Source organism: Pleurodeles waltl, chromosome 6, assembly GCF_031143425.1.
Source record: "Pleurodeles waltl isolate 20211129_DDA chromosome 6, aPleWal1.hap1.20221129, whole genome shotgun sequence".
In the NCBI taxonomy this organism is placed as follows: Eukaryota; Metazoa; Chordata; class Amphibia; order Caudata; family Salamandridae; genus Pleurodeles; species Pleurodeles waltl.
This window is the reverse complement of record NC_090445.1, coordinates 853,433,623-853,452,927: the sequence shown is the minus strand read 5'-3', so window position 1 is coordinate 853,452,927 and position 19,305 is coordinate 853,433,623. Positions and strand designations below refer to the sequence as shown.

General features: G+C 41.4%; 1 protein-coding gene across 3 annotated transcripts in view; it reads left to right on the top strand.

Moving 5' to 3' along the window:
* Window positions 1-19,305, top strand: part of ARMH3 (armadillo like helical domain containing 3) — a 748,421-nt gene that overhangs the window by 188,394 nt on the left and 540,722 nt on the right. For all 3 annotated transcript variants that reach the window (XM_069239576.1, XM_069239578.1, XM_069239579.1), the window contains exon 7: window positions 1,845-1,919. In XM_069239576.1, the coding sequence (XP_069095677.1) occupies window positions 1,845-1,919 (75 nt within the window). The remainder of the gene's footprint in view (window positions 1-1,844; window positions 1,920-19,305) is intronic.

Genomic DNA, 19,305 nt, shown 5'->3' with positions numbered 1-19,305 from the left:
GCTGCTTTAAGTAGCAGCTCAATGGTTGCTGAAGGAAAGCTTTCATCTGTTTCCTGCACACATATCTGTGTGCAGGGAACAGAGCTAAAGACTATGAAAGCTGCAGCCAGGCCACAGCAAACAGCTATGTCCCAGGGGTAGGCACCCTGGGACATAGCAGGAGCCGGCCCTGGGTGTGGCAGTCCCCAGGACCATCAATGGCTTTTTGAGGGGGGGCGTGCGGCTCCCCTCCAACAAGAACAGCCGTGTGGAGGTGGTGGTCCCTAGGGTAGCAGGGTGCCTGATGGCCCGCTCGCTTATTAATTGAAGACCCAGGGAGGTGACGTCCCCGGGGCTGTTGGAGAGGCTGATGGGCCTCCCATATACCAGTAATTATTTTAGCCCCGGGGAGGTGGTGATCCCTAGTGTGATTGGACCGTGCAGGCCCCCCTGCACATAACCGGAGAGGTGGCTGTCCCCGAGTCTTGGGTGCAGGCGAGGGAGGGTCTTTGAGTGCAGGAGACCCCTCACACTCCATTTAAAGAATGCCCCTGGGACTTAGCCCACCCAGGGGCTTCAAAAAGATGAAGCGCAGGAGGCCGCATTTTTTAAAAAAATCATTTTTTGCCAGATCCGCGGTTAAGCCGCAAATTGCAGTGACATTTAAAAAAAATATATATATATTTTTATCTCTTGAGTGTGTCCCTCTGTGACCCTACCACCAGAGCTAAGGGGCCAGGGTGTCTGCACCCTTGCCCCTTTTTTTTTACATCTATTTCTGGGACTCTGCTGCCAAGTCCCATGATGGCTGCCAACAGTTCTTGGTAGTAGTGTTGACAGCCAATCAGATCTCAGCGAGAGAGCAGCAGGCGTCACGAATCCTTTGCGTCCCCTTAAATACAAATTTGTTTTTTGCTTAATTTCTCAAAAACTACTGGACAGATTTACACCAAAACAAAAAGTCACATTCTGGACCAGGGCCTCCCTTTCTGCCAAATTTGGTGAATTGCGCCCAGTAGTTGCGCCGCTATCACTGTTAAATTTTTCCTATGAAAAAATAAATGTGAAAAAAAAATTGGGACCCTGCCCCTCTTTCTCGACCCCCCAGCCCCTCCCCGTCGGATCATGCAGAAACTTTCCAGATGGCAGCTGCGTGACTGGCAAGTTTTTGGGGAATGTTTTGTGAAGATTCATCAAGCGGCACCAAAGATATAGTCAATTAAAAAACGCTTTTTATATTGAAACTAGGTCTTAACTATAACTACCCAGTGGCGACCCCCCACTAGTTAACTAGGTAATCTGTGTGTGTGTGTGCGTGTGTGTGTGTGTATACACACATCCTTCTGTGAGGTGTGCCTTTCAAACAACACATTGCAAGGACATTTTACAGCATTAAGAGCATTTGCAGTGTATTAATTGGTTATAATAGAACAGGAATAACATTTCTGGTTGTAGACGTTTTGGCATTAGCAGTTCGTTCACATACTGGCCAATTGCCACACTTAAAGTGGCCTCTTATAACTAGTAAACCCCAGCTGGCAGTCACCATGTTCAGAATTGTGTATTTAGATTAATGGGAGTGTACCAGCTGGTCTTCATTATATTCCTTTTAAAAGTAAACAATGATTCATCGAGAAACATCCCTGTCTCAGATAATAAATGCTAATTTTCTTTAGAATGATTTTGTAATTTATTTTAAAATGTTGTATTCCTTTCAGTGTTGCTTTAACGTGAAGTTCTTGTTGCATACTTTTAATAGGTGTGCACAAGAACTTCAGTTTTATTCTATTGTTTGATGTTGTTGCCTAGTGCAGTTTTTTGAGATTTGTAAAGCATTAATGTTGAAGTTTTGTTTCTTTATACAGGTGACGGACAACATCAGTCAGAACACAATATTGGAGTATGTTATGATTAATAGCATATTTGAAGCTATTCTTCAGGTAGGAAATGTTAGTTTCATGTGATATTTTTCTTGTTAAGTATGAAGGATCATGGTTTTTATGTTCCATCACTCTCTTAGCCTGGAGGACAAAACCTCCTACTGGCCAGGAACCACAGACGCGGTTGCTTGAGACAGCCACCAGGAGTTGTTCCAGAAGATATTGTGTCTGCCAAAGATGAGAACTTCCGTCTTGTCCATGTTGAGTTAGGCAGTTGTCCCTCATCCATGATGAGACGTCCTTCATGCAGTTGTGGAAGTTGACCTTTGCTGTGGAGTGGTTGGGGGAGAGCGATAGGACTAGCTGAGTGTGGTCTGCCTAGGAGGTGATGTTTGTCGTGCATTCTGATGATGTGTGGGACCGGGGTCATGCAGATGTTGAAGAGTGTGGGGCTGAATGATGAGCTTTGGGGCATGCCACATATGATGTGCTTGGTTTGCAATGTGAAGGAGAGGAGGCGGAGTTTCTGGGTGAGTCCTGTGAGAAAAGATGCCATCTATCTGAGCACGTCATCTGTTATTCCAATATGGCGTAGGCGATTGACGAGAGTGTGGTGGGAGACCGTGTTGAAGGCAGTGGAGAGGTCCAGCAGGATTAGGGCGGTTGATTCTCCTCTGTCGAGTAGGGTGCAGATGTTGTCGGTTGCAGCGATCAGAGCTCTCTCTGTGCTGTGATTGGTTGGGAGGGGTCTAGCAAGTTGTTTCTTTCCAGGTGGTTGATGAATTGTAGGTTAATGGCTTTTTCCATTACGTTGGTGGGGAATGGGAGCAGTGAGATGGGACGGTAGTTCTGGAGTTTTCTGGGGTCTGCTAAGGGTTTCTTGAGGAGGGGGTCTAATCTCAGTGTGCTTCCAGGAATCTGGGAAGTTGGCGGAGGTTAGCGAGGCCATAATGATGGAGGTGAGTTGGAGCCGACCTCGTCTTTTTCTACGTTGAAGAGTCGGCGGTGGCAAGGGTCAGTTGGTGCTCCCTACTGGATGGAGTTCATAAGGGTGGCTGTGTTTTTTGCACTGAGCTGCCCCCATGTGTTGAGCGACTAGTTGGCAGTGGTGGTTCATCGGGGGATGGAGGGTTGGGCACCGAAGTTCATGTAGATGGTTGGTATCTTGTTGTGGAAGTGGTCAGCGAGGGCGTCGCAGAGTTCTTGCGAGGGGAGGGGTTTGCATTTTCAATGGCTGATGGGCAGGTGAACTCTGACGATGGTGAAAAGTTCCTTCATTTGTTTGGCGCTGGTGTCAATGCGATGGGTCAGGGCCTCTCTTTGCTGCTTTGATCTATGGATGGTATTCGTTGAGGTTGATTTGAAGGTGGCTCTGTCTGTGTGGTTCTTGTTGGTACGCCATCTTCTCTCGAGCTGTTTGCACTTGAGTTTTGATGTGCTGAGTTACAGGGTGTACCAGTTGGCTTGTTTGGCAGGTCTGTGTGTTTTGGCTGATTTGGTGGGGGCGACTTGGTCGGTGGCATTGGTGATCCAGTTGTTTAAGTTCTGAACTGCGAGGTCCAGGTTGGTGGATCCTACAGGCTGAGTGCTGTTGAAGGCGTGCATCCATTGTTGCTGAATGATATTGGAGCAGCTGTGGAAAGTGGTTCCATGTTGTTTGGGGGTAATGCGGGCATGTCCGGCGATGGTGAGGTTTACGATGCAGTGGCCAGCCAAGGTGAGTTCCGAGGTGTGGTTATATCTGATTCTGCTGCTAGACATGAAGATGGGGTCTAGCGTATGTACTGCTTTGTGCGTGGGGTCGGTGACTAGTTGCTTGAGGCTTATGCTACCCAGTCTCTCCAGGGGGTCAGTGGAGTTGGTCTTGGCGGCCTGTAGGCGAGAGAGCCTTTGATGGTGGTGGTGTTGTTGCGGAGCTGGAAGTTCATGTGTTCCATGATTGGTGTGGTTTTGTCTTCGGTGATGGTGCATGTGATTGTGTCCTTGTGTATGATGACTATGCTGCCTCTGTGTGTGTTTGTGAGGTGTTTGATCTTGTAGCTGCCTGGTGTTGCCATGGCATTTCCGTGGCAATGTCCGGGGTTGATTCTGGGGTGACCATCTCAAGAAAGATCTGTCAGCTACTAAAAGAATGTTATTACAAAAACAGAAGTATTTAAATAAATTAACAGTTATAAATGGGTAGAATAATCAATTGAACTGTCCTGGACAGGTCTTTTACTTATGAAAGGAGCAGGAATGGGTGCTTGGATTTATATGTTTACTAGTGTGTTTTCTCTGGTAGTTCACAAATATTTCACATAACCTACCTTTGGTTTCTTAGCTAACTCTTTTTTGCTTATGAAAACTGAAAGTATGCTTACTTATACATTAATGAGTGTACCTACTGTTATCTTCTGGTTTGGAATTCGTCATTGTTCCATTATAACCATGGTGATATTGTTCCAGTCCCACTTGAGTGTTCCAGTTGGAGTTAGTTTGTGATGAGACTTGGAGCAGTCAGGTGGAACTTTTGTGTGTGGTCCACTTGTGCTGAGAAATAAAGAAACCATCTACAGTTTGGGCATCATCTTGTGTTGGTTGCTAGCAACACATGCTGGCGATGAGTGGGCTTTACTGAACCCCACAGTTGGTCGGTACCAGCACAACGTTGTCCGTGCTATTCAGTGAGATCTATGCCAGTTCAGCTTGTGAGTGATTTTTACACGATTTGTGAGTTTCATGATCGTATGAGGTGCAATTCAAGGTTTGACAATTTTGTGACATGCTTTGCCAAATTAGCGGTCCAGCAGTTGTTTTTGACTGTGAGGCAATGTATATCGAAGCATGATTATTCTCCAGTGCACGAGTGTGAGGCGGCGCATCAGGTGCATGATTTTACTCCTGTACATGACCTGCGCCTGCTGAAGAACGAATGCACTGTAATTATAAGCCAGGAACTGGTATGCTGAGTGTGACGCTGTACGCACCATTAAAGGGTTGACTGTTTGCAGTATTCAGCAGAGACCTGGCCTGCAAACCTAATTTCTCTTCATGTATCAAACTTAACCAACATGTTTTTCAGTAAGCACTCACCAGAGCAAAGCGGACATAACCACTGTTACTAACTGAATTAGACCCAGTACAGCTTGCCTGGATTGTGGTTGTTGATTGGTTGTGGGCTTGTTGCATGCAAATAGCAGATTTTTCATCAGACCTACTTTGTGACTGGCCCACACTAACCTTTCTTTTTGGTACATCACATCATGGAATTCTTCTTTTTCAACCATACACATGCTTAAAACAAAAATTATACATGTCCACAAGCAAAGATCGGCTAGGTTTCACATGGTCCAGAATTGTACTATCTTGTTTTTGTCTACTAGTGAAATTAAACTGTAAGGGTATACGTCATGCAAAATGTGAACGTTCCTACACCTTTTTTAGCTGAACCAGGAATACAAAAAATACAAATGGAAACAATGGTACAATCATTTTGACAGCTTTCTGTTAGCGATTGATGTGGAGAAGTTTAATCCGAGAAGCATACTGGCATTGCTATATAGTTGTTTAGGAGCAGTCAGAGTACCTTGATTTGATTTCCTCAGGAACAGAAGATAAATCCTCAGACCCAACCCAGAATACATGCAACAAAATCAAATCTCCGTATTGAGCACTCTGGAAGGGAAAAGGGGAATGGGATTCAGAGAGACTGCCTCATAGATTATGTTTCGTCAAATGCTCAGTCTGCTACCTCACGTCTTGTCTGACTGGATAACGGCACCTGAAATATCACATTCACAATTATTAGGGACACAATATTAATTGTTACTATGCTTTCTTATTAATTTACAATTAATTATTTCTGACTTTCAGTATTATACTCACTCACTTTGAGCTCCCTGAGGTTTTGCCTCTCTCTGTCTATGTAAATGTTTGTTATGGATATACCAATGAACTTCGTGGAATAGTTCTTTATGTAACACGAAGGGTTGTCTGCTGCTTGACTCTTATGAAAAGATTTTCAGTTCTGAAAATGTTTTCTTAATATGTTTTTACTGCTCTTTTGTGTTGCTATATATATATGTATATATTGTTTTTTTGTTGTTACATAGTCGAGGTAATCAATCCTCTGAGCTGTCTTTGAATAATTGTTGTTGACACAAAGTAGCTTTCTTGCTGGATATAAACAATGCATGTTGAACTTTCAAATGAAGTCTTCTTATGTTCGTTGTTATATATATCTGTGACTAGATTAGGGGTTTGCCGTTTAAATATCTAAATGTTCTTCAAAAGTTTCTTGACTGTCCTTTTCAACTAAAGATTCTTTGACACACTCAAAGACTTTCTGAATCAGTTAATCCTTTTTCTCCATGAACTATTAATATCTGCAGATAACTCGTTATCTGTAAAACTACATGCGGAGTCTAGCTTTTCCTCACAAAACGTTTACCTCAGAAGACGCGCTCTCTCTGCACATCTGGTTCCTGTCAAATTGCCGTTAAAGTGCGAAGCTCTCAAGCGGTGCGCGTGTATCCTAGCAACTAACTGGCTGCAACTCTAGAACTACAACTTACTCTTCTGGTTTCTTGTTGGCCATCTTGGATTCCTTTCCTTGGCCTTTCTGTTGTAAATAACGCAATACAACTTGGCATACCTTCTTCCATAATAACCAGGACATATCTGTCTCCACTGAGGATACTTCTTTGCCTGCGTTCTCAGTGCTTTTCTTGGACTTTTCATTGTTTATGCGTAGCAGGTTTGAAGGGCCATGACGAGCAGAATATCAATGTATTTTTTATCACTTGCCTGCAGCCACCTGATCTGGAATGGGATGTTTTCAGAAAAACCATTAACAGGCTTCGCAACCACTTTAAGGACAATACCAGTATTATCGTCGAAGGCCACAGATTTTTCACAAGAAAACAATTACAACATAAGTCTATCAATAGTTTTTTTAGCGGAACTCAGAATCCTGGCTTAAACATGCACGTTTTATGGCAATTTGGATAATTATTTTAGAGATCAGATTGTTGTTAACTGTGTTGCTGCAATCTCAACCTTTACAAGACATTAGAGATAGCCAGGGGGATTGAGAGGTCTGTTATCTCCTCCAAACAATTGAAGAAAGACAAGGACAAGTGAATACCGAACAGATAAATGCAGTATTTTCAATGTCTAACATAAACAATAGTGTGACAGAGGACAACCAAAAAGGAGGAATAGCATCTTCGAGTACAAATACCTGCTTCAGATGTGCATCCCGCGCTCATCTTGCTACTTCCAAGGGTTGCCCTGCTATTGGAAAAAACATGTTTGAAATGTAAAAAGACAGAACACTTTGCAAGGGTGTGCAAGAATGACCAGAAAGTGGCACTTATAAAGGATGAGAAAACCTCACGTAGTCACAATGAGGAAATGGAGAATTTGTATAGCAGAGTGGCGCTATCCATTTAAATGGTTGAAACTAGTCAAGGTTACCCTATGGGTGGTAGCCCTGTTTGTGAAATTGGAATAGGGGAATTAAAAACTGGGGTCACCGTGGATTCTGGTTCTGCTTTTACTAACATCACTGATGATTTATTTTGGCCAAAGTGAGGAACACTCGAGTTCTCACCTCTGGACATGTGTACAGTGGCATTTGGTGGGCACAGTATTAACTTGATGGTTTGTTTCAGGAAATGGTCACTTTCCAAGACAGGGCCATCAACACAAAAGTGTAGGTAGCCAGGAAAGGACACAGCATCCTGGGTTGGAAGGCTCAGGGAGCGTTTGGTATGGTTTTTGAGGCCTGACACAGAACGTCCCATTTCCTTAGTCACCCCCAGTTCCTTTGTCCAAGTCAGTGGCTAATTTATTAGACACCCACAAATCGCTTTTTGAGAACTAATTGGGTTTGGTTAAGTGGTTTAAGCACAAGCTTACTGAAAGAAAATGCAGTACCAGTAGTACACAAGGTAAGGAATGTTCCCTTAAGTATGAGGAGTCAATTAAAGGAGCACTTGAACAGCCTGTGTGGTTATAGAACCCCACTCCTCCCAATAGATCTCACTTATCGTAGTGGCAAAGGAGAAGAATGGGGACATGAGGTTATGTGTTGATCTCCAATCTTTGATAAAAACATTTTGGTGGACAATTTTCACCTCCCCAAGATTCAGGAGATGTTGGCCCAAGTGGGAGATGCCAAGGTATTTGCCATGATAGATTTGAGGGCAGCGTACTTCCAACTTGAGGAGAGTATGTTTTCCAGGCCATTAACAGCATTTACCACCCCTTTCGGCATGTTTCTATTCCTGTGGTTGCCGTTCCGCCTGGCTTCAGCTGCGTCAGTGTTTCAGAAACCAATGTTTCGGCTAATTGGAAACAACAAGCAGGTGTTGGCTTACCAAGATGACATTGTAGTATTTACAAACAGTGAAGAAGAAGACCCAAGGGTCTTGAATGGTGCTCGTCACATTGAGTGGTCAGGGATTTAGTGTAAAAAAAAAAAAAATTTGAAAGAAATGCTGTTTTATGGTGCCATAAGTGGAGTATCTTAAGCATGTGCTCTCCAGTGCAGGCATCAAACGAAAGTCACATTTGGTAAATGCACTTGAAAAAAGTCCTGAGCAGGCAGATCAAAAACAATTAAGATCATATTTAGGCATGTGCGAATATAACTTTAGGTTCATAGAAAATTTCTCACTTCAGACAGAACTGCTCTGGAAACTTCTGCTTAAAGGGGAGGTATTTGAGTGGGGTGCAGAAGAGTTTGAAGTGTTTGTGAGGTTAATGAAATTGATTATTGAGACCCCAGCTCTGAATGCCTTCATGGTTGATGTGATGTAGTCGGTGACTGTGGATGCCTTTAGACTGGGGTTGGGTGCAGTCCTGACTCAGATGGTGAACGGTAAGGAGAATAGGGTGGTGTTCACCTCTAGGCGTTTGTCCTCGGCTAAATGTAACTTGAGCAGCATTGAGAGGGAGTCACTGGCATGGGTGTGGGCAACAAAACATTTTGCAGTGTATCTGTGGGGAAGGATATTTTCACTCCTCACAGTTCATAAACTTTTGGTATTTCTGTTGTTCAAGAAAAAGTTGAATAGAGCAAGTCCTAGGTGGGTAAGGTTACCGACTAGAATGTATGAATTCAATTTGAACGTCAGACACATTCCTGGGCCAAAAACCTCTCAAGCAGATTTCCTTTCCAGATATCCTGGACAAAATAATGAGAGTGGAGTGATGGATGAGGAAGTCGAATGCATGTTGGGCAAGGTGGTGCGTGGTGGGCAAAGATGGAATCATTATTGCTGGGGGAATTATATAATTCCAAGAATGTATTGAGTGTATGATGCATAACTGTCAAGCAGGTTTAAGGAAGTTCATCACAGAGGGATGGCCTCAAGAGCCGAATGTTGGTGACGACTTTGTTGTATCTCAAAAACAAGAATGAGTTGTGTTTGGAGAATGAGTTGATTTTGAGGGAAAATCTTTTGATTCCACCAGTTGTCCTCAGAGCTCGGTTGGTAGGGTTAGCCCACCAAGGCCACGTTGGTGTAGCTGGCTCCAAAAAGAGATGATGTAATTGTTACTGGTGGCCTGAAATGGCCTATGAGATCAACATGATTGTCAGTAATTGCAGAGGGTGCAGTCAGGCAGACAAATATGTGCGAGTTTGCAAGACTCCATTGTGCTCGGTTGAGTTTCCAAATAGACCACGATAAAAGCTAGGCATGGATTTTGTAGGACCCATGTACAATCTTCCGATGAGCATGAGATATGCTTTAGGTGTTGTAGACTACTTTTCCAGATGGGTGGAGTGTAAGTTTATGAAGGATACTAACACTATTACGGTCATTGAATTTCTCTCTTTTTTTTTTATTCTGAAGTGAGAGCATTCCTTAAGTGCTGGTTACCGACAACGAAGTGCAGTTTTAATCAAGGGCAATACAAACATTTGTCATTTCCCATGGCATCAAACACCTGTCTGATGCCCACAAGAGAATGGGATGGTGGAGAGGGTTAAAAGAATGTTAAGACAGTATCAAGGCGGCCTTTTCCTCTGGCGGGTGAAGTGCCGAAGACTGTTCAAGACAGGCTGTAGAGTTACATGAACACACTGCATTCTTCCACAGGGGTTTCCCCATTTGTGTTTTTAAGGGACAGACACTCCTCATGCGAATTGTCGTCTGTTTGGAGACTAAGGAATGGTATAATGCATTGAACAGAGTGAAAGACGTACAATTCTAGGTGGGGGACATGATGAAGATTAAAAGACTGCATGTTCAAAAAAGGAACTGCTTGAAGTTTTTCCCAGCTACACAGGTGGCAAAGGTGTTGAGGCGTTCAATTCTTGGAGAAAATAGGAAATGGTGGAGCAAGAGAAGTGTTGCTTTGATCAAAAATGTGGGAGATGGTGTGATTGAGGTACCTGATGGTAGGATGTGTGTTTCCGAGGTAAAAGCATTGGGGAAGACGAGCTTTAGGGAAGATTGTTGGCTTGAGAATGCGAGTGGTGTAGGGTGAGGGTGGGTGGGCAGCAGAATCACAGGTGTCCGGGTCAGGGCCACCTAGTTTTGGAGGCCGGGACTCTGATGTTGTCTGAGGTCAATGTGCAGATACCAGCGCACATGTTGTTCCTTCTAGGGATCCCACTCTGGATATTAAAGATGGATCTGTGGTTACTAATAATGATGCTGTCTTCCCTAGGAGGAGGAGCAGAAGGCTCACTAGTTGCCTTATGTATTTTCAAGATTAAATTTTAAATGAAACATTTAGGCTTGTGGTTAGTTGTGGGTCAAGTAGTGTTCAATTTTGCTGATGGTGTATGGGTTATTATCCTATGTATTTTATTGTTATGTTGTATGACTTTTATGTTGTTAAGGAGAAAGATGGTGTTATATTCTGGTTTGTAATTTATTGTTATTGTTCCATTATAACCATGATGACATTGTCTCAGTTCCACTTGAGTATTCCAATCGGAGTCAGTTTGTGGCGAGGCTTAGAGCAGTCAAGTGGAACCGCTGTGTGCTGTCGACTTTTGTTGAGAAATAAACCATATACAGTTTGGACTTGTCTCATGTTGATTGCTTGCAACACTTACCTAAATACAGTATGGTAAAATTCAGGTAGAACTGTGTCAAACTATCTATGCTTTGCTTCAAACAATTCAGTGGGCTGTTTAACATTCAAAGGACTGAGACTTATGTTATGTTATTGATAATTTGTAGAGCATACCTTCACCTAGGTCACTTGGCGTATGATAGAGAGGGTCAAAATAAAGTGCTTCTGATTAGCAAACTTCGTTTAGCAGAGTTAGGTTTGCATTTTCAATACTAATGTTCGTGTATTTTAGTGACTGTCATTATGATGGTTTTCCTTTCTTCTGAGTAAACATTGGTTCATCGATTTCAAGGAAAGATTAACTACTTCCGGTAGTGTCATCCAAAGCGTAATACCTCAAGCACTAGCCCTGTCACTGTTGGTTTTGTAATCTATAAATCAATTTCATTGCATGAGAGTAACCAGTGCATGGTTTTATGAAAATGTAGGTGACAGATTGCTACGACTGGAATTCTGAAAAAACATAATATTGACATTGGTAACTTTGAACACATTTTAAAAAGCACTTCGAAAATAAGCTTGTAGAAGCAATGCCTAAATGTCTTATAAACTAACCTCAAGCGTGAGGGATAACTTCAACAAACATCTTCTGGTTTACAATATCATCTCATGAGATAGCAGTGTTTCCTAAGGGATCTGTGTATTTATTGAAATTCATGGGTGTGGGTCTAGAGACTTGACTGACACTAGTTGTGACTAGGCAGGGCTATGGGGCTAAGTTTATCAACACACATTTATTTCTTCCTGAAAGAAAAGCAATAGATCAGTCTAAAACTGCATAATGCTCATGTTGGAGGAAAATCACTTGGAGAGTATTGTGGTTTATGGTGTCACAGGCTGCTGGTAAATAGCATCAGGGTGGAGATTGTGCATTGTCTGTGATGTACTATGAAACATTGACCAGCTGTTTCTGTGCTGCAGCACAGGCAATATCTCGACTAACAGTCCTAATGCAACTGACTGGTGGATGTGCTCTTGCAAAAGCATAGTGACAAATCTTTTTCCCATAGTTGGAGGTGAGACTGTTATTTAAGCATTTGTCCAGATTTAGTTGTACTACTTTCAGGAGGAGAAGATCTGAGAATTTCTTTTAGTGACACAGGGAAGGTAGTATTCTGTAAACAGTCAAGGCGTGAGGAGTGAATTGTTTAATAGTGAGTACTTTAATAATGAATGGGAAAAGTATGCTCTCGTCTTAGAGAGCTGCTTTTAACAAGTTAATGATGCTCATCAAGGAATCACAAAGTGGCGACCAGCCCACTGCCCGGCTAATTCAGGGGAGGCTGTGAGTTACATTACATTAGTGGAGGACCACCTGCCAAATTTAGAGATGCCCAGAAGACAGACTAGGACCTTTGTGCCTTCATTAGAACCTCTGATGCTATGGCTGCCTTGAACTTTTCTGAGCTAGTGCTTTGTTTATTGCACTTGCTCAGTAAAGTATGTTTTTCAAGAAGCAACATTTTAAAGTTGCAGTTTTCCCCTGCAGGTTGATTTATTGTTTGGTTCCCCCGTGAACCTGGTGGTCTCAGACAGGGAAATCTAGTGACAGTTGCTCCGACCAGGGTCCAGTGGCCCAAGGGTTGCAGGGGAATTTATTTTTCTGGAGGAGCTGGCTGAGCCTTTATCAATGCAATCCTTTATGGATACCCCTTGGATAAATGGGACGAGGGAACAACACATTTTACAGGCTGAAGACCTTCTGATTCATATCCACGCATTGCATTGCCAAAGTCTAAATGCTCCCCCATGATTGGTTTTGCAACTTTTTTTGTCTCCCTTTTCTACCAGAAGTGCTGTGCATACCTTTAAACAATAGTACCTACTGTGATTTATATTATATGGGTATGCTTATATCAAAATAATTGGTACACTGAGAATGAAAGGCAAGAGCAGCTACAATATGTTTTGTTATGTCGATTTTCTAAAGCACACTAATGAACCGTGAGATGACTCGCTTATGATCCTCTTCAGAAAACTTTTAGCTTGTTACAGAGCTTAGGATTTAAGTACAAGGATGGTTGAATTTATCAGTTGCTCCAGAAACTGGCATCTGTCATTGAAACATCCTTTGTGATGGTACCACCTGAAGTATGTCACATTTCCTTGAAATTAATAAACCCATGCTTTCTCAAAAGAGTAAGGATAACCATCAAGATGACAGTACTAAAATGAACATTACTATTGAAAAGGAATACCAGCATTCCAGAAGAAGAGGATGAAATATTTTTATAATATGTGCTTTAAAAGGGTAAGATAGATCAGTGATTAATTTGTAAAAGAATGTGTGCCGGTACCCAAAGTATCTACTCAGAAGTCTGCGGCCAGCATTATCAAATGTCAACGTGCAAATACCAGGGCTGCGTAGCTTTCAATCCACCTCAAGTCTCTTTATCCACTGCCAGACACCACATGCCCCCTTATCCCACTAGTGCAGGTTCCTGCTTTCTCTTTTTGTGATGTTTTTTTTCCACTTTTTCACTTCCTCTTTTTTTCCCCTTTATGCATTTTTCTCTATCTTGCTCTCAGGAAATATCTGACCAGAAAAATTAAAAGCCTGTCCCCAAAAATAAGTGCAGGTGACCTCCACCAGCAACCACGGGCTCAAATTAAGTACTGGATAAGGAGCTTCATGGGTTGGCAGAGTAGACAAGCAGAGCCAATAATGAAAGACTGTTTGTCCAGCATCCCAGAGCATAGGTATAAAATTAGTTGCTGAAAATAGGTTATGATTCCTAAGCGAAGTGTTTCAAAAATACGTATAATTAACTTTGGAAGGATGTTTTGTGCAAATTACTTTACTAATAGATTAGATACAGTGATTATGATCGGATGAGGGTAGAAGATAGGCTTAATGACGTGCGAGAAGCGATTTGGAAGAGACTGAAAGAAGAACATTAAGTTAGTGAAAAAATCAGGTTTGGCTGCGTGAGTACAGGTGTTTGAGTACCAAAGGGCATCCAGGTATGTCTGGAAGTTTTTTGGTTTGCTTGTTTTTCTCTATCTGTACAGTGAGATATGCAGCTTGATTTTTAAAGGTGCCAAAGGAATGCGTAATCTAAGGCTGGTGCTCCACTGTGGAGAAGGTGTGAGGTACATAATGGGAATTGAGGGCTTTATGTAGAGTCTCATTAATCTTCCAGAGGATGAGGAGAGAAACAATGTCGTAGATTTGGTTCATGTATGAGGGTATGGAGTCAGTTTATGTTTTATATATGGAAATTTGAGAGAATTCTCCCATAATATTGATTGATAAATATTGTCTGCCTATAATGTTGTTTAGATATCATGGTTACAAAAGTATTGTGGACCAAAATGTTCAGTGTAACTTTACAGTTTGAGTGTTTTACGACAATAGCAAAGTTCAAAATATTGTTTATTGTAATGTCATCTGTTATAGTGTTTTACTGTTCAATGTATTATTAATCTAAAACGTTATTAATGTCTTTTAAATATGACTGTAATGTGCATTTGTTCGGGTTGTTGAAAGATTGGGTGGGTAATTATTTTACATTTATATATCAATTTGTTACTGTTTTATAATTCAGTTATTTGTTTACATGTTAGTACATCTTAATTTATGAATTGGATTTTAATTTTGAATTGTTTGGATTATTGGTTTGGCTTGGTAGTGTTTAAATTAATTGAAATTCAATGTTAATTGATTAATTTGTTAATGTTTTATTTTGTAATTAAATATTTGCATGATTGTTTAATAACGTTTTAAATGGTATTTTTTAGTTTTGGGTTGTGAGTTCATTAGGGTATTGGATGGGTAGTGTCTTTATAAATATAATGTTAATTCATATTTTGTAAAATTTAAAGGATTTATATGTTCAGATGTAAGATTTTGTTTTAATGATTTTTAAATTTGAGTTGTGGACTTTATCGGAGGGTTAGGTGGGTAGTTGTTTAATTACCATTTGTTTCACTTGTTCTTATTTTTAAAATATTTTTTATTGCCTTAGTGTGTGGATAAGTACGTTAGATGTGTATAGTGGATGTAACCCCCAAATATATCCACTTTACTGAATGTTTGTTACCCTTGAGTTACAATAGTAAATCTGACCCTGCCATTTAATGCATTGTCTCCAGCAATGAATGTGAAATCTCATCCGCCTATACATGCACTTTTCCCAATGTTTAGTAATACGGTTTTCGATTAATAAATCCCCCCACACTCCAATGTAGCATTGTATGCACTGTCCTCAGTGTTTGTTGGACTGTAGCACGAATAGTAAACCTGATTCCACCATTCCCCATGTATGCATGTTTTTCTATGTGTGTTATATTGTAGTTAGAATAGGTAAATTCAACTCCCCTGGTTCTCAACGTGGTAATGACAATCTGAGTTGTACTTAGCCAGGGCGGCGCTGAACTCAGCACCACCTGGCTGATTACAACTCCCCTCACCCCAGCATTCCATGATGATTTCACCCTCATGGAGAGGCTGGCGGTAAGAGTGTGCTGGGGGACCCCTAGCCCAGCCCCCTCTACTACGAGATAGCACTCTGCTTTTTAAGGGAACTGACTGCAATCTCGTAGCACTGTTCCCACCAGTCTGACAGGCAGGAACACTCTATTACAATGTTTCCCCGGGTCAAGCTGGCAGGAACATTGTAATAGGTTAGGGGGCGCCACCCCCTGTACGTAAGTTTGGTGGTCCCGCGTTGGGACCGCCAAGCTCGTAATGAGGCCATGAATCTGACCACCTATAATATGTGCCATTTTCCTAATTTTTAATTGGATTGGAGTTAGAATAGTATATTTTAGACCTTATGTCTGCATTGCCTTTATTTTCTGTTAAATTGGACTTAAAGTAGTAAATCTTAGCCCACCTCAACACTGTTTGTCTTTTTCCTAATGTTTGTAGAATTTGAGCTTTTGATTGTGTTTTTGGGAAACAAATTATACTTATGGCATGCCTTTTGGTAGTATATTTTTAAAGTCTTTTAATGTTTTTTTTTTTTTTAAACCATCATTTTTTTGTTATTTAATATGTTTTATTGTGTTGTATTGTTTATTATAAATTAAATTATAATATGTATTGTCATTTAGGAATTATTTTATTAGTGTAATATATTTGAAATTGTATGTTTATATTTGAGTTACAGTAAGGTTAAATGTATTTGTGTGAATTACATTTTTTAAAAGGTATTCAATATTACAAGTTTAATGTTATGTATTTTTTAATAAAAAAAAAAAAGATAATTTAACTTTTACTTACATTTAACTATGTATACTCTTACCTGTTGATGTATACTCTTGATAGTCTGGTGCGCTATGTTTTATGTAGTCTATATTCTGGTGTCTTACAGTATATGAATGTAAAGTTGATAGGTTTGACCTAGTTAGAATAATGTTAAATATATTTAAATGTATAGGTTTACCAATGTAAAGTCAATATTTTAGTCTACAATATTTTTTTCATCGATATTCTGATATTTTACACTATTTGTATGTAAAGTTGATACTTTGGAACCCAATATTTTTCTGCAGTGTTTTTGAATCTCAATATCTTGATCAGTGTTGTCATACACCTAGATTGGAGTTTTTACAGGGTTTGCTGGAATTCGGGAATTGTTATTGATGTGTATTAGAGAATGTTCTAAAGGGGAGAGTCTAATGATAGAGGAGAGTGGCAGAGGGTTTGGATGGAGCGAGGGAGATTGAGTGGTCTAAGAGAAGTTGTTTGAGTATAGGCTTCTGTCACACAGAAATAAATGAAGTGTTTTGAGAGTGTGGCATTTAAGAAATCATCAAAATACTGAGTGGTGAAAGTTGTTTTGAATCGATTGTGAAGATGACCTTTTTAGTGTTGAAATGTGATAGAGCGATAAGATTGAGTGGGTACATTTACTGAGACACTTGTGATTTGTGTATAAATAGGTCACCAAATGGAGTGCAGTGTTAGTGGAAATGGTGTTCAGATAAGGAGAAAACAGGCACATTGTTTCAGGGAAATGTACCCGTCAGCTGCAGAGAAAAGTGAAGAGTTGAGATCGCTTGAGATTATTTTGGTGTATTATGTGTATTTTGCGGTGGGTGGAGGTTATACATTTGCTTGCTGTAGTATGTTGACTTTTATCATTAGCACACTACATAAATGCTAAATTACACTGGTGCTGTGAGTCTTGGCGTTTGCATGGGGTGTGTGAATGGTTATATTGAATTAGGTGGTATGGTGAGGAGTCCAGTCTAAGAGTAGAAGGCCTCTGTGAGGAAATGCAGTTTATTTTATGGTGTGGTTGCACAACCTCACCATGTAATAAATTCACAAGCCCATCTAGGGTCCAGTTAGGCTTGTTTGTAAAACCTTAGCTCAACCCTGGGTAGCTGTGGCTTCAAGCGGTCAGGCTTTACCAAATGAACAAGTGCAAATCATATAGAGCTACCAAAACAATTGAATAAAAAATAAATTCGAAACAAAGCAAATCTGACAACAATTTTTAAAACTAGATTGTATTTTTTGTCACCAAAGCAGACAAACTCCACCAGAGGGCTTTTAGAGATATATAAAATATTAAGCAAATCGTAAATCATTGGTTTTCACTCAATATGAAAAGAAGCTTTTGGAACTCCTGTGGTTAACTGTTACTTTGAAAACTTTATAAAAAGTTGTTTTTGGGGAATTCCTGCCTGCTTTGGACTACCAACTCCTGCAGGGAGCAAGTCGGAGTGAGGCCAATAAGGTTTAGCAGGACAGTTACCTTGGAGGCAAAGCAATCTCTAGTCTGATTCCAGGCTCTGTGGTCAAACATCAACAGAATGATCCTATTCCAAGGGATACAGGATGATGAAGATCCCGAGGATGATGAGCATGCTGACTTAGTCACCAAGGGTATTCTTGGGTCCACCCTTCAGTCTGTGAACACAGTGGGACGACTTTGGCCACAGAGGTCATTGGCCCTCAAAGTCCAAGTGAAATCCAGCCAAAAACCAGTTGCCACCTGTCATATGGGCTCTAATCACAGCAAAGCCAATGTTTCCCTTTAACTGCTGCTAGTGTCGGTCTTTGGTGACCCAACGACTCTCCCAGGTCCAGCAGACTCTGGTGCAACGTTTGAGTGTCGGGACTTGGTCTCCTGGTCTGTGCTTGGCTGTCAGCAGCACCTATTTGATTGCAGCTATCTTCTTATCTACTAAGCTCAGGAGCAGCAAGTGCAGTCCAGTCTTTGGTGCAGCCTCTCTTTGCCCAATCCAGGTAACAGCAGAGCAGTTATTTCTCCAGTGCAGACGTGATCTGAGATGTGGGTGCCAATTTTAGGCCCACAGTGTGCCCTCGCAGGATGCAGTGAGTACTTATCAAAGGGCTACCAGGTCTTCTCCCGTTTGATGGCAACTTTCTGCAATGTGTGGCATATAGCTATCCGAGAGTGCAATATTCTTCCCACTTCCAAGATAGCAGAAGCCTTCTTTTGGTGTGTGGACCTTGGGAGTTCACCATACATGGGTGGCTACCTGGGGGCATCACGCCTATGGGAGAACTGATTCAACCACTGTTTTGCCCCTTTCTGTCCCTGATGCCAACCTGTGTACCAGAACAAAAGAGCATCTCTTGTGTCTGTCCACCACTTGCCCTTCAAAGGCGACTTAACCTTTGCAGCTCATCTTTTGGGCTCACATCCTGTGGGGCTTCCTGCTGGAGAGAGGTAACACCTAGTCCAATGGCAAGCTTCCATTGGGTCCTTTCCTGGGAGTCTCACCCGGAGGGCAGAAGGCTTTTATGTGGCAGGCATCTGCAAATAGCTCCTGGAAAACCTGGGCAACAGAGTGGCAACTTTCCATAGTTGACTTTTACTCAAAAGTTACATTAAATTGAACTTGGTCATCAAGTCAGGTATAATGTAACGATTTTCTTCAGTCTGTGAAGTACCAATTTTATTAGTCCCATTCAGAAGTTGACACAGCTGCGTTGTCAGCGTATAACCATTAGTTTAAATGTCAAAGTCGAGTTAGTTTAAAAATGCTCTACCAGTTTGCAGTGGCAGGTGGTGGTTTACTTTTTCACACGTTAGCACAATAGGTGCGCAATCCATGAGGGTCGCTTTAACTTGCATGCCCTGGGTTTCCCTGGTACCGTATACTAGGGTCTTATAAGTAAGTTAACTTGTGTCATTTAGGTATCAGCCATGCACTTTTAAGGGTCAGAGCACTGAGTTCTGGGAAGCAGGCCTCAGTGCACTATCAGAGACCTGACACCAGTAACTATTAATAAAAAGTTAGGCAAAAAGTGAGGGGTGAACCTGCAAAAAGCCATTTCCTCATGATCACGATAGGTTAGTGAGGGGTTGGCTGAGATGTGATCCAAGGCATTGGCTGTATAGTAAATAGGAGAGGCCTTGTATTGAGGTGATAAGGTTCA